General features: G+C 41.8%; 1 protein-coding gene across 1 annotated transcript; it reads left to right on the top strand.

Moving 5' to 3' along the window:
- sh3rf2 (SH3 domain containing ring finger 2) lies at window positions 1-14,722 on the top strand. The gene is made up of 11 exons (XM_054597754.1): window positions 1-284; window positions 602-1,016; window positions 3,552-3,848; window positions 4,994-5,089; window positions 6,222-6,611; window positions 12,191-12,312; window positions 12,489-12,659; window positions 12,891-13,159; window positions 13,258-13,550; window positions 13,705-14,003; window positions 14,132-14,722. Exons 2-11 carry the CDS (start codon window positions 603-605, stop codon window positions 14,310-14,312), a joined length of 2,532 nt encoding a protein of 843 aa, XP_054453729.1. The 5' UTR covers window positions 1-284; window position 602; the 3' UTR covers window positions 14,313-14,722.
- The last annotated feature ends 418 nt before the right edge of the window (window positions 14,723-15,140 follow it).

The raw sequence follows: 15,140 nt of genomic DNA, 5'->3' as shown, positions 1-15,140 counted from the left end.
AGTCGGACATGACACTGAAATCTGAGTCAGAGCCAGATGAATGAGGCTGGTTGTGGTTGAGACCTCGTTGTTGGTTTGTTTTTAGCTCGAATATCCACAGGTGGTTTTCGTGTCGTCATACATTTGACCATACAGGTTGTCAATGTAAACCTCACGCCTGTCCTCCATCTGAGCAGCAGCGTCCCGTCCACAGCCGACTGCGTCACGGCGACAGCGGCGGAAAAGTTACGCATTTCCTCACCGGAGTGCGGGGAATAACGCTGCGGCGGCCCGCAGACACATGAGTAAGTAAATAAAGTTTCTGTAATATGTTTTAGCGAGACAAATGTATGAGTGTTTCATCCTGTGTGGATATTTCCTTGTTATTGTCTTACCTGTGCGGCCAGGTGAGCTCACACCTGTACGCAAGCAGCGTGCGGTGTTTACTACAACGCGTCTTACCTAAGTAGTTCCACCTTATCAAAGGTTTGAAGTTATTATATTATCTTCGAGTATTGTTGCCTTTTATACAGTAAAGAAGACTTTGGACAGCAATGTTGAAACTCATTCATTGTAGGATTCCTGTTATTAACTTCTGGTGTGTCATTCTTCTCTCTCTCAGCATGGTGGATTACAGTGTTTCAGATGCAGCAGGGGCCCTCCTCCCAAAGAGAGGTGGCCCTTTTAAAATGGAGGAGCTGGCTCTAAGTGACCTGCTGGAATGTCCTCTGTGTTATGAGCCACTGGACGTGTCAGCCAAGGTCCTGCCCTGCCAGCACACTTTCTGTACGTCCTGCCTGCAGAAGCAGGAGGCAGCCCACACCCAGCTGCTCTGCCCAGAGTGTGGTGCTCCTGTGCCAGCCAGGACGGTGGAGGAGCTTCCTGCAAACTTCCTGCTGGTTCGGATCCTGGAGGGGCTCCGTGGCTCACCGGGGCCCGGCAAGGACAGGCAGGCAGCCCGCTACGCAGTGCCCTTGGCCAGGGGCGGCTTGACAGTCTGGGAGGGTCAACACGGAGAGAAGCAAGGGCACAATGAGGTCAGTGGTTGACCCCGGCCTAATCCTCTGCATACCTATAAGAACAACTTTATCTGACAAATGATATTATTATATATCATTTTTTTCTTTTACAGTAAATTACACAATCTTTTGATGGCCATGACCAACTCTAATTGACTACAGTAAGAAAGTACACTTTGTTAAACATTTGTTATTTAAACACTGAATGCCGCCCATTTTCCACAGGCCCCAAATTTTTTGGGGATTTTTAATGCATTTGTTCCTCTTTACTTTGGATTTTAAACATGACCTCCAAGGGTATCTCACGGTATAAATGTATATTTAAAGTCATTTTATATCCCAATATACTGTATTTTGTACATTTTCTGGAAACATTTAGTGGATGAAATCGCTAAACATGAATGTATTGGCTAATCCAGTAAATTGATACCAGAAAGATAGAATTTTATCACATTGATCCAAAAATATCAATATTGCCATAGAGCAATCCCTCTCATTGATTCGCAACATTGCCCACAATGTCCTAATACGCCCACACGTGTTAAAGCTCACTGTAGACATTGTGTTGAAATCCCTTGACAGTTGAGAAATGCATTCATTTATTTCTTGGAACTTTGTTGGATAGGACCTCGTCTCTCACCGCTGACCTTTTTAAGCTACTTACTCAGCACTGTGTGTTCACCAAAATTAAATGCGATTCTGTGGCTAGAGCTGGAGTGTCATCTGACCTAGCATGACCTAGATTTGTTGGTCTGTCGAAGTATGATTCTGTGTTCCTTCGGGCTTGAAGTGATGAGATTTCCTCAAACCCGTATGAAGGAGTAGGGTTTCATTATTGTGTCATAGAGAGCATAGGAAACCACATTACCCCTGATTCTTCTGTTTCTCATACATGACCCGACTGAGGAGAGCTCTGTTACAACTTGTAACACCGACTATACAGGGCAATACCGTACATTATGAATTTTGTCAACTTTTAGCAAATGTAATGGGAGAAATGTGTGTGTTATATAAAATAAGTTAATAAATGAAGGACAGGACTAAAACAAATGACCAACAAAAAAAAATGTGCACCATCTATAACATATGGTGCTCACAGAAGCACAGCTCATTGCTAACAGACTCACAGGCTAGATTTTTTAACTTACTTGTTATTGGAAAAATGATTTAAACCCTACCATACCTAATGCTTATTGTTGTTCAGTAGTACTGTTTAACAGCTGGATGATATTATCACAAAAAAAAACATCTGCATTGATAATGATAGAATAAGAGTTTTTGTTGGTGCAAGTTAAACATTATTTATGTGGATAAAGCAGATCTGTGCACCTCATTTTGCACCTAATGTCACCTAATGCAAACCCAACAGAGATCTAAGGATCATAAAGGTGTCTCACGGTCAGTAAATCATTTCACAGTTTTTATTTGATGCCAATGTTTTATTCTCTTAAGGGGTAATGAGAAACACAGAAACCTGCCCTCTCTTTGGTCCCGTGCATAAACTGCTCAGAGCGTTTAAGAGTTTACTTGTAATCTGTAGCTTGAGTTCAGCCAGAGTTCAAAAAGCACAGCCAAGTTCATGAGGGTGAGTTTGTGATCATTCGGCTGTTTAAATGCATACTTCAGAAACCTCTAGTGCAAAATTATATACCGTTATTTCCTCCACCATCATTCTTTAACTAAGGCCAGGTATCACAAAGGTTAATTGCATTATAGGCTTATCTCAAAAGAAACAATATCTGGTATGTAGATACATTTATGGGGATGAGCCAGATAAAAAGCAAGCTCGGCCTGACACTAAGAAGGAATAGTAGATCAATGCAGGCGGTTAATTAGGACCTTTGTTATTATTTGCAGCACTTAACTTCTTGAAAACCACTATTCAAATTACTTATATAAAGCAATATGCAAAATTCTTTGAAAAGCTAGGGATTACCTGCATCTTCAGTTAACACGCAATACTGTGAAGATGTGGGGAGAAAGTACACTATAATTCTTTTTGTGAAAAGTGGTACAGGTTTTTAACTATTATTTTATTTACTGTATTTGATAGGCGCAGAAAATGTTGTCTTTGGGCATTCCTGTGTTGTTTTCTGTCAACGACACTGAAAAAGTGTCAAGACATTATCAGTAAAGCTTGAGTCAATACTTGACCTTAAAGGGAAAAAGGATGTGTCATATGATATCTAGTTAAAAAGACATCACACATCTAAGTCTTATCAGCATAAAATCTGTTGCAGCATAAAACATGCAGAGGTTTATCGGCCCGCATTCTTAAATTGAAACTTTCTGGTCGCTGTTTGTCAAAGTAAAGGAAAAAATAAAAAGCATTATTTCACCTCCTATAAATGCAGTTGCATTGGAAAGACACAATATTTTTGTGTTTATATTTATCTTTAAAAGATAGCACAGCCTAGACAGTCTATACACAGAAACATCTAGAAGGAAATTATATTAACAAAATCTGAAATCCATATCATCATGTTTAATAAATTCACCACTTTATTTGAACATACAGAAGCTGATGTGTGATTTTTCTTGTCTGTTCTCCAGCTCGCTCTCAGATCTTTGATGCGTAACCAACGAGGTGATCCGTCAGGAGAGCTGGTCCTCGCGCCTGGTAACGGTATCGCCCCGAAACACAAAGTGGATGAGAGCTGGCACCACGGAAACGGTGGCGACAGTAGCGGCGCGTCTGTCACTGCCAACACGCCGCAGGCCGTCAGCCAGATGCCTCAGCTGCAGCAACTCCAGCAGTCCCAACCCCAGGCTCTCTGCAGGGCGCTGCACGACTTTAACCCCGAAGAGAGCAATCTGGAAGACAGTAAATATTGTCTCAGCTTCCTCAAGGTCTGACTCTCAAACTGCTGACTTAACACAGCAGGAAAACTTATTTACTGTCAAAGGTTTCAGTCGGGTATAACTTGATCTTTAAGAATACTCACAGGGTTTCCTTTTTTTTTAATGAATGCACAAAGAAAATGATTACACGTAACTTTAACCTTCAGGGAATAATGAAGCATTAACCTTGTGCGGAGAAGAGCAAAGGTGCTATTTCACCTTTATTATACTGTGTGAGTGTTCACAAGTGAAGGCAAAATGCATCAGGATCTTGGTAACCAACATCCTCTGATTAATCATAACGTGGGGGAAGCCCTAGTGCTAAGATGTCAATTGATGGATCATTTCAGTCGTGTATTGAGGAAAAAATACCAAATATTTTATGACCTACTGATTTTATCGATTTAATCATCTGGTCAATAAGAAATCGTTGGGATTATAAGTGAGCAAAGGTGGCGTCTTCAAAGACTTTTTGTCTGACGTACAGTCCAAAACCCAAAGATTTTCAATTTACTATCATGGAAGAGTAAGAAAATTAGAAAATATTCCCACGTGGGAGACTGGGACACGTAGAGTTTTGCTCATCTTCTCTTGAAAAAGACTTTTACCGATATTATATAATCAAAATTGTGGCAGATTCATTTTCCTTCGATCGACTTGATAAACTAATCATTCCAGTTTTCAAAATATTTACTCATCATAGTTTCATGAATTCTAAAAACAGCTTGATTTTTTTTTTTTTTTTTTCTTTGGGTTAATATCATGGCTTTTTAGTATTTTCGCTGCTTTGAGAGACTTGTGGAGCTGGAGGCTGAGACCTCTGCTGCAGTGGTTGTTACTGACCCTGAAGGATTTCTGAGGCAGTTATATAAGGGCCTCAGCACTTGTGTGCTGTCCATTAAAGCACACTTGCGCTTCTGTTTTTTTTTCAGCTTTAATGCAGATGGTCAAATGTTTTTTTAGAGCACGGCTGCCCACAGAAAAGACCGGCCCGGTAGACACAAAGGCAGTTGATGTCACATGCTGCAGGAGAGATGTAGGGCTCAGAGAGTTTCTGAGTGCCCAGTCTCCAGGGCGAGCACACTCTTTTATTAGCACCCGGCATCACTACTTCCTCTAAGTCCAGTTGTGTGTCTCTTACTTCTGTTTTATAGGGAGACATCCTTACTGTCATCAGACGGCTGGATGAACACTGGATTGAAGCCAAGCTAGGGGAGAAAGTTGGAATTTGCTCTCTGCAGTATATAGAGGTGAGTTAGTCTCAGTTCTCTCTCTCTTTTTCCCCTTCCTTCATTGTTTGAATGTGGGTCGTGGCCTTTTCACCATGATCAAGGTTGACACCTGCCATTTGGCACTTTGGTCTGGCGGTGTAGCTCTTCTAAATGAATTGAACCGTAGATGTCGTCGCTGGATGTCATTAATTCCAGGTCACTGGCGGGGCGCTACCTTGATTTTCATTCAAATGTTTGATTCATCCGTAAATGTCACTCCTGCGCTGCAAAGTGCTGAGGCAGAGAGATAATCTGTGAAGCCGTGCTGTGTCTGCAGCTGCTCATTAGTCTGTGACTATGTGGCTTACTCAGGTTGGCAGCGCTTTCTTCGCTAGCTGACCGTCATTTGTTTTCCTCTGTACTTTCTGCCTCCAGGAATTAACTTCATCCGTGCCGGGGGGAAAAATTGTAATTGTTGCTCCAGTGGGCTTAATGCGGTTCCTTTAAATCAGCTCTTGTTTACATCCCTCACTTGTCATCTGTTTTTGCTTGAGGTTTTACATAATATTTTCTTTCTCTTCCCCTTCTCTTATTAGTCTTCTCCCCCTCATACGCCTTCTTCGTCTCCTGTCCACCCATGTCTTCAGCTGAAGCCCCGCCTCGGTGGTGCTCCTCGTCTTCTTCTACCTCTGTTCTCTATTCTTCCATCCTCCTCTTCTCTGCACTCCCATCTCCTTTCTGAGCCTCTCCTGCTGTCGTTCAGCCAGGCGTGAAGACACAGTAATGATTTCTTTGCTTGGGTGGCATAACAGCACATCACTGTGGGGAGTGAAAGCATTAACCCTGCCATGCCTGTCTGTCTGCCTGCCTGTCTGTGCAGCTTCTCTCTCAGCACCAGTCAACCCTCCCTGGCTTATTGGCTGGTACTTATGCTCCTGCCTGCCTGCCTGCCTGCCTGTCCAACAAGTTGTAGGGGTGAGTGGAGTAGAGATAAGTGGGTGTATTTAGACAGCCGTTTCGCTGATCAGCAGGAGCAGAGGTTGACAGGCGCAAGTCGCAGGTAGGAGCAAGTTGGAGAGAATTTCCTTGACTGAGGATTGACTATTCTCTGTGTTAGGATGTATTCACCAATTTGCACTGTGGTTTCTCTTGATGTGTTCTTCTCTCTCAGCCAAACTCAGTGGCTGCCAAACTGCTAGAGGGAAAGAATCGGAGGGGGAGTGACTCAGCAGAATTTCACCATCGGACTGGGAGTGGGGGCAAAGACAAGGCCACGGAAGTATCCAATAGGACCACTCATTACGGAGTCCCTCAATTGCCAGTGAGGACACCCATCATCAATGCTTTGCCCCTCTCCAACCAGCGGAAACAGCCCGCAGCCAGCAGCATCCGATTTTACCCGGCAACCAAAGGAGAGACGACCAACTACAGCAGCTTCAGCCGTCAGGGTCAACCACACCAACTCTCTGCGACTCTTGTTGCCCGGGGCCACTCTCATCCCTCCAGAGTGAACTCTCAGCGAATTAGACGCCACTCTGACTCTACACTAAGATATCGACAGGTGAGTCGTGTGCCAACATATCCTCCTTTATGCATGCTATAGTGATGATGTGACAACGTTTCTTACTTTTATCAGATTCTTCTTTGAGCTAAACTGTGTTTGGCTTTGTTTTTGTTTGCTGTGATTGGATGGAACAGAAAACATGTGGCTGGCAAAAGGCATGACTCCTTTCTGTGAGATAATGGATGTTTTTATTTGAGTCACTGAGGGATCAAGTTGTCCAAAGGGATGCAAAGGAGGGAGCCATGACACTAAGCTCCAGGAATGAATGAGAGAGAGAGGCATCGCCCTTATGTTGGCCGCTTCATGATTAAGACAACACAGATGTGGAAAAGGGCTAGATATGAAAGGAGTGAGGGCTGGAGGTGTGTGGAGTGAAACTCTGGAAGGTCTTTAATCAAGAGTTCTGGGCCATAAGCCAGTGTTTCCCCTCACAGATGAATAGCGATCTAACAGGGTGTGTGTCCTTTTTCTTTCTTCAGCTCAGGGATATATAGTTCTTTATGGAAGTTGTGTAGTTGTCTTATTGTGTCTGAAAACTCCTTGGCCATAACAGTTCAATAGATGATGAGTGTTTAAGTGTAAAACACATACAGGCCTCATAAAAGTACTACTAATAACTTAAAAGAAGCACAACAATAGTGAACAACTGAGCTTTGCCTTGACTGCTATAATGTCGTCTAAATTACTCACAAGAAGAGTGTGTGAGACTCTGATGCTCCTGAAAACCGACTCTCGAGACTGACTATTAGTGCAGTTTTCTTGTTTCTTGAGGCTATTTCAGGGCCACTTTTGGCATCAATGAAACCTCTGATTATAAGTTTAGAAAACATGTATTCTCAAGCTGTCAGGATGAATTGCTTTGCCACTCTCTTCATGTGACCAACCTGATACCTGCTACATATTTTATACAGCCTGTATCGCTTGGCAGGATAATAGACGGATGATGAACATCTCCATGAGTATCATTTTGTCAGCATTTCATTTTTTTTGTTATGTTAAAAGATCAGCAGAAGCAACATGATAGAAACACTGCAAAACAGTTTGCTGTGAAAATGCTAAAAGAATATTAGTTATGATCACCTTAGCTTGGAAGTTTTGAATGATATATTTCATATCAATAATTCTATGTGCACAGCCGGACACATTGCCATTCATTTATGTTACATGATACTGTGAATACTGCATTAAGTCATAGCCAGCTAGTGTCTGAGTACAGTGCCAACATAAAAGCCTCTGCAAGGTTTAATAATGTAACCTGCTGCCAAAAGCCCTGCCCCCTGAAATAATGATTTCCTTTGATTCAGTTGGAATTTCACAGCTCTACCCTGCAATTATCCATGTCAGAGCATAAAAATGCTCCTGCAGGTTGGAGGGGAAAAAAACAGTAAAGGAAGGGAGGTTGAGGAGACTTGAAAACAAGATACAAATGTAGGAAATGGCAGAGATAAGGCAGTAAGAGGAAAAGGTGAGAGGGAATACTGAACTTAAAATGCCATAGAGCTGGGAAGAGAAACAGAAAACAAAATGTGTTAACTGCAAAAAGGCAAAACACAAGAAGAAGGGAGAAGGGTGAGGGAAATGAGAGATAGATGTAGGGAGTGGGAGGCTTGGAGAGTCCCCCAGTGTGTCTGCTTATCTCTCTCATGCTGATGATGATGAGTCACTGGTGAAGGTGGTTACATAACAGACTCCTCTCTCCCCTGCCTTCAAACTCCTTCCTCTTCACTAAGCAGGTAACACTCACTCTCACATCAGTGGGCCAGTAATGGCAGACAAGCCACGCACCCTTTTTAAAGGAGCCGAGGGCTCTGTCCCTCAAGCCGAGGCCGAGCTCTCCACTGACGGAGCCAGCGTGTGTGCTATTCTTAGAGCTGCATCCCGTCAGCTCTCACCTCTGGCTCCACGGTTTCACAGAGATATGTTTCTTCCCACAGACTATGGATGAAAAGATGCGTATTAGTGTGAATATTGGCACGGTTATGTAAGAGCAGACTTTAGCATGGAAATGAGCCCAAAACAAAAACAAATCTTAAAATGCAACATAGAAAAGTTAAATTATAAACATTATATTTTACTAGTGAACCCAAATACCTGATATCATTGTTACAAAAGCCTATTTGTAGGTAGATCCTCCTAGACGCCTGTCAGATATTAAGTCCAAAGGGAGAGAGTTAACCAAGCACAGTGTTAGTTAGTTATTAGCCTGGAGCGAGGAACAACCAACAAACCCTGATCAGAGGACCTTAAAGGCCTGCTGGCTAATTTAGTAAGGTGCCGGACCATGCAGAGCTCTAATAATTACAAAGATCACTCTAATCTTGAATTTAATTCTGAATTTGATTAGGAGCCAGTGCAGAGAAATAGAGATTGATGTCACATCAATCAGAATCTGGTCAAAAGTTATTATATTTGAACTGCAATGATTTTAAAGCATGAATGAATGTTTCTTTAGTGTTTTTTCAAGCCACCATTCTCTTGTTCCTACCTCTCCAATTTGAGGATTTGCAGTTATTGTCACTGACAGTCCAATAGTTTAATTGGTTGACCAAGAAACTAATTGACAAATTTATCAATAACAGAAAATAAGCCTTAGTTGCAGCCCTACCATAGTGCAAAAAGCTGCAGTCATTGTAAATCAGCCAATTTCCCTTAGTCTGCCCAGAATCTATTCTAGAGTGTATATACTTTAAAAATGAATAGTTGTCTCAATCAGATCCCTATCCCAAATAAAAAGCTTTTACTCAAAAATATTATTTTATTAAAAAATCAGTATATCTGTGAAACATCAGTATATCTGTGAAACATGAAACATCAATCTTTAATAACTTATTTTAAGCCTACATGAAATATTCATGCACTGACTCTTTCCACCTCAAACTCATTCAGAACCCAGCCCCTGGCTCATCAATCAAAAGAAAGGACTTGCATAATTCAACATGTGACTAGAATGTGAATAAACTTCCTCACTGGGATCATGCATTTTCTAGTCATCGCTGGTGGCCTGGCTCATCTCGGAACACGCCTAATGTAACTAGCGTTTGGTGACACCCTGTAATTCAGGAATAAAACAAGTGAGGTTGTGCAGGGCCATTACTTCAGTAATTCATTTTTGCACGTTTTTACTTAAAGTTAATCGCACAGAAACAGTATTGTCTATTCCTTGTGTCCAAAACAACATTTTATTTACTTTTTAAAACCTTGTCTTGGGATTTGGAGATTTCTCTTCCACTGTTTTCAACGGGAAATATTGCTGTCTGTGTCTTTGTAATAAGACAAGTTACAAAAATGTGCCTATAGATTTCTGTTACAAGAGGGTGTTTTAGTTTTTTGCTATAGGGGCAACATTGAAAATTAGGCCTCTCTGAGTTCTGTATTCAGTTTGGACATTTGATTTATTTTCATGCAGGAGGTATCATGGTCTTAAAATGATTACTAGTAAGGAACATTGTCATCTTCTGATGAAAAATGTAATTCAGCTGGCATAAACAAATCTACGGAAACTCAAAGTGTTAATATATTTAACATAACTATGAAATCCCCTCATTAATCCTCACTTTGACTATGTGGTTGCTGGTTGGCCGTTCTGGCGTGCACAAGGACACCAAAAGGTGGACATTAATATTCAGTTAATTTATGTATTTATGGCAGCAGTGATTCTGATTGCAGGTATATGTAAACCATTTACACCAAATAAGACTTTATTAACCGCATGACCAATAGCATAATTACTCCCTCCATGTAAATATAGCATCTGCTCCTGGCCATTGCGTGACTGCAGCATAAGTGAAGCTGTATCTGAAAAAATTCATACCAAGAATAAAGAAAAAATAAGTAAATGATTTAATGCAGGAAAAAACAAGTTGTTGGGCTTTTTTCTTTAAAGACTATGGCAGTGCTTTGCTGTTAAAATATAATGATTATTGCACATAAAGATGTCTTCTGCTTTCTGCCCTTCATGTTGCTTTAGCAAAGACAGGAAGTTATCTTTTCTTCAGGAAGTTGCTTTTAGTGTATATGTCATGTTAATGTCACAAAAGACTCATAGACAAAAAAACTTCAGATGACAGTAATGCTCACCCATACTCTCCACTGTATATGACGGAAGGCTGGTATGTCTTCAGGACATTATATCATAAGTTTATCTCGCTTTACTTCTGCATCACAGCACTGCCTTTGACAAGTGAGGCTCTGCTTTAAGCAATGGCTTTCTCTTGTTTAGGACTTCTTTTGTGCTTCTCCGAGGCTGAGTGTAAATAAAGCTCAATGGTGGCAGAGCTGCAGGATCCAGGCGCATGCTGTATAGAGGGAACCCACAGGCCGGCATTAATGCTTTAAGCAGTAGTTGAGTGGTAGTGCTGTTAATAGCAGCAACACTCTGTAGATGTCACTGTGGAGATAATAGCACTAGGAGAGTTATCTACACCTTCCTGGAAAGTTAACAATAAGAAAACATTATGTGTGTGTGGGGGGGGGTTTCGTCAGAGGACAAAATAAAACATATAATAAAGATGCCACTAAAATGCCCTTTTCAGTATGGCAATTAAGTTATTAGGGATTAAGTTTCATACTGTGTCATTGACGGTTGTGAGACACACCTCAGTGTCCCTCCCTGCTGACTGTCAGGTCTGAGTCACAGCCAGCTGACTTCAAGCCCTTCAGAGTTACTCAGTATTAAAAAGAGCAGCAATTATCTATGACAATAAAATACAAAAGAGGTCTGCCAGGCTATAACATATATTTTTACTGTACTGTATTATAATTAAAAAAGTATAAATCATCATTTCTGTATTAATGAAGTTGGAGCTACATGAGCACACGAGGGGTCACTGAATAGTTGATGAGCAAGCAAATGACATAAAGCATATGTTATGCCATTGACTGTCACCATGTCTCAAACCAGTTGAACACCTATGGGAGTTAGACAGTGTCTCCACTAGCATCATTAAAACGCTAATCGGTTGGTTAAAGATGGGTTCATGGTCTTTGTCTGAATTGAAACAATATACATGTGATAGAAGATCCTTTCTTAACATGCCTCCAATGGAAGTGATGGGGGACAAAATCCACAAAACCTGTTCTGTGCTGAAATACATCCCAAAGTTTGATAAATCAAGTGGATAGTTACTGTCTTTTTACCACAGACTTCTCTGGTCAGTCCACCACTTTGGTCCATACTGAAATCTCTTAATAACTATAAGACGCTGAATGCTAGTGGCCTTACGGATTCCCTGACTTTTCCTCACCAGCAGTTTGACAGTTTGGGCTTTTAGTGAAACGTCTTGCCAACTAATGGACGGATTGTCTAATGTTTTGGTAATGTCTAACACAATGATGTAATCCTGGTAAACATTATACCTGTTAAACATCAGCTTGTTAGTCATGCTGAGTATGTTAGAATGCTGATGTTAGCATTCAAAAGCACAGCTGTGCCGAATTATTAAATTAAATTCAAAACAATTTATTCGTCCCGTAAGGGGCAATTTGAGGCAATCCCGTTTGCAAACAGAAATGAAATACACTGAATAATGTGCCATGTGAAACCATTTGATAATACATCTGAATCCATCCCATAACAGAGTGAGAAGAAGATGACCAGTGACACTCCGCCCACCATCTCTATGGCTCTGGTGAACCCCCAAATGTCCTCTGCCTCTGCAGACAGCAAAAACTCCTCCACGCAGCAGCTCTCCATCAGTGTGTGAGTCACTGTTTTAAACATTATGTTATGATGTGATAATGTCAGATTGCAGGCGCACTATATGAATAGAAACAGAGACAAGAAACACTAGAAAACCCTTAAAAAGGTGTCATAATATATACATGTTGTAGAAAGTGTGGGTGCCACATAGACAAACCCCCTGTGTGACTCCTCAGGTGTGCCGTCCTGTACTCCTACAAACCACGACGGCCCGAGGAGCTGGAGCTGAGGAAAGGAGAGATGGTGGGAGTGTATGGAAAGTTCAAAGAAGGCTGGCTGCGTGGGTTATCGCTCAAAACGGGCAAAGTGGGCATTCTGCCCAGCAACTACATCACACCTGTGCTCAGGTGAGAGGCTGTGATCCTTGACTGCTGAAAGTGGGAGCTGAATGACATGTGGATTCAGACAGTGATTTAGTGTGGGCAGGACGACGTGTCATCATGCATACATTTTAATGAATCATGAAACAGAAATAAAACACTGAGCCTGGTTCTTGAAAGAAACTTTAACTACAGTGTATCAAGTGATGTTCAAGGGGTTCTTCGGTATGTACTAAGTGTCTCATTGCCTCACTGCAGAACCTCGGCCAGACTCCTAGAGACCAAAGCAGCTAATGTGTCCTCACAGAACAACACAGTCGTCGGAAAGAAACCCACAGCTGCCAAGAATCCTGCTGTGGTCCTTGCTCTTGATAGGGTGAACTCTGATGGAGCGATGTACTCAATAGGACAGGTCCCTTCTGTGCCAAATGGAGCGCAGCATGCAATGTCATCCACTGGAAAACCGTCTCTCTGTGGGGCTTCACAAGGTTGGGACACTGTGAGGCGCATCTTTAACCCTCATAGAGGTGAGTGATAAACAACCACATCGACCTTCTTATTGTTTGATTAAAAAAGAGATTTAGCCAGATTGTCAATGAACGCCTTTTAAATGTTTTTTTTTCAGGTTCAAACTATTCCTCCCATACGTCCAATCTGAACGTCCCATCCAAGTCGCAGCACTTTTCACAAGTTCAGGCATCCGGCTACTCGCCTGCCCTGCAGAGGAAGAAAAACGGCATCCTCCTTTCTCACTCTTGCAGACCTCGGGGCTGGATGACCGTGTCAGCAGCGCCCTCTGCTGCTGCAGTCATTAAGGACAGGGACTTCAGTGCTTCATATGAGCGTGACAGACAGCCTCCCGACGGGCCTCACTCAATTCTAGTCAGACCCAATCCGCACAAGAATCATGCAGACAAGGTAATGTCATTCCGATGAGTTCTTACGAGAGGCATGAGCATGCATTTGTCTTAAGATAAGTACTCTGTGTGCATTGGTCCTATACTACTGATCCTTTTGAAATATATGATCACTGTTCTGCATGTGCCTTACAGTAAATATTTTACTCCCCTAGCCGGCAAAGTCAGTGCGGTTCTTAACAGATGAAGACTCCCCTCCTCCAAGACATAGCACCTCCTCCTGGTCGTCAGGAAATCACGTTCCCTCAGACTGCGGCCCTGGCCCCCCTCCATTAGAAGTATGGGCCCCGTCGCTCACGCTGGGAAGAGACGGACCGGGGATCATTCTCAGAGAAGGAAAAGCTCCTATTCTCAGGAAAGGCCTAGAAAATGCAATTTCGGATTTAAACCTGCAAAAACCAATATTGTCGCAGCCGTTTCTATCAGCCGTGCCTGCTCAGTTCAGCCCCAGCAGGTACGTTGGATTTGTCTTTGTCCTTGAAAATAAAAAGCATATTGATTAACAGACAAGGTAGACTTGAAAGTTTTCATCAATTTGACTTACTGGAAAAAAACCTACTGCATCTTTTGCTTTTCCCCCAGACACAGAGTGACCACATCACATTTAGCCCAGACGGACTCAGAGCTCAGTCTGCTTCAAGGAGACCTTGTCCTCGTCCACAGACCTCGACCTGATGGACGAGTTCTGGTGACTCAGGAGAGCAGTGGGCAGACCGGCTTATTCCACAGCATTGTTCTTCAAGCCCTCGAGAGGCTCAGCTGACTGTGTGGTACTCTAGTTATGTTTATGTCTATATTTCATGTGTTCAACTGCCAAGACTTGACTGACCTGAGCAAGATGCGGGTTGAGGTCCAATGGGTTAATACTGCCATTGACAATCCTTTGAAGGATGTGTTTATTTTATGTCCTGAGTGCATATGAGAGTGTGGATAAATTCTCCAGAGATTTATTGTGTGTTCTTGAACATATATGCATGTTTGTTACACATGTACTAATATAAGATTTTGCACAAAAAAACCCATCTAATGACTGTTCCTTGTTCAATACCCATGTAACGAGCATTGGTGAGTGCCTTTGTCAAAACTCACATAGAAACAAACTATATTTAAATATATTTAGAGAAATTATGAGTTAAAATATATGTACTGCTTATGTGGTAATAAACTATACTTCCAGAACTTTGGTAGTTTGGTGTCTTACTTTAGATTTAAACTATAATCCTTAACCAACAACAATAACATAATGGAGAAACCCTTGCCTAAATGCAAAAGTCCTGCATTCTTTACTTCAACTGCAAAATAAGATAAACAGTATAACCAAAAGAAGGCCTGCCTGTTCTTGCAGCATGTTGAAATACATTTTAGTATTGCAGATGAGTTAACAACTCCATATTATATTTTGGGAGTGACTCTTATGTTCTACATGTTCCAACTTATTCTGCAAACTGGCTGGCTCCAGCAAGGCTGGACTACCTGCAACCCAAGAGGCCACACTAGTTCACTGTGTGTCAACTGGTTTGTGCTAATGTAAAGACCTAAAAAAGTTATTGGGAATATGTGCCTCTAAAGCACAAAATTAGTTATAATTATA

This window comes from Anoplopoma fimbria, chromosome 4 (genome assembly GCF_027596085.1).
Source record: "Anoplopoma fimbria isolate UVic2021 breed Golden Eagle Sablefish chromosome 4, Afim_UVic_2022, whole genome shotgun sequence".
NCBI classification, from domain to species: domain Eukaryota; kingdom Metazoa; phylum Chordata; class Actinopteri; order Perciformes; family Anoplopomatidae; genus Anoplopoma; species Anoplopoma fimbria.
The sequence above is the reverse complement of the archived record's forward strand: the minus strand, read 5'-3'. Positions and strand labels throughout refer to the sequence as shown.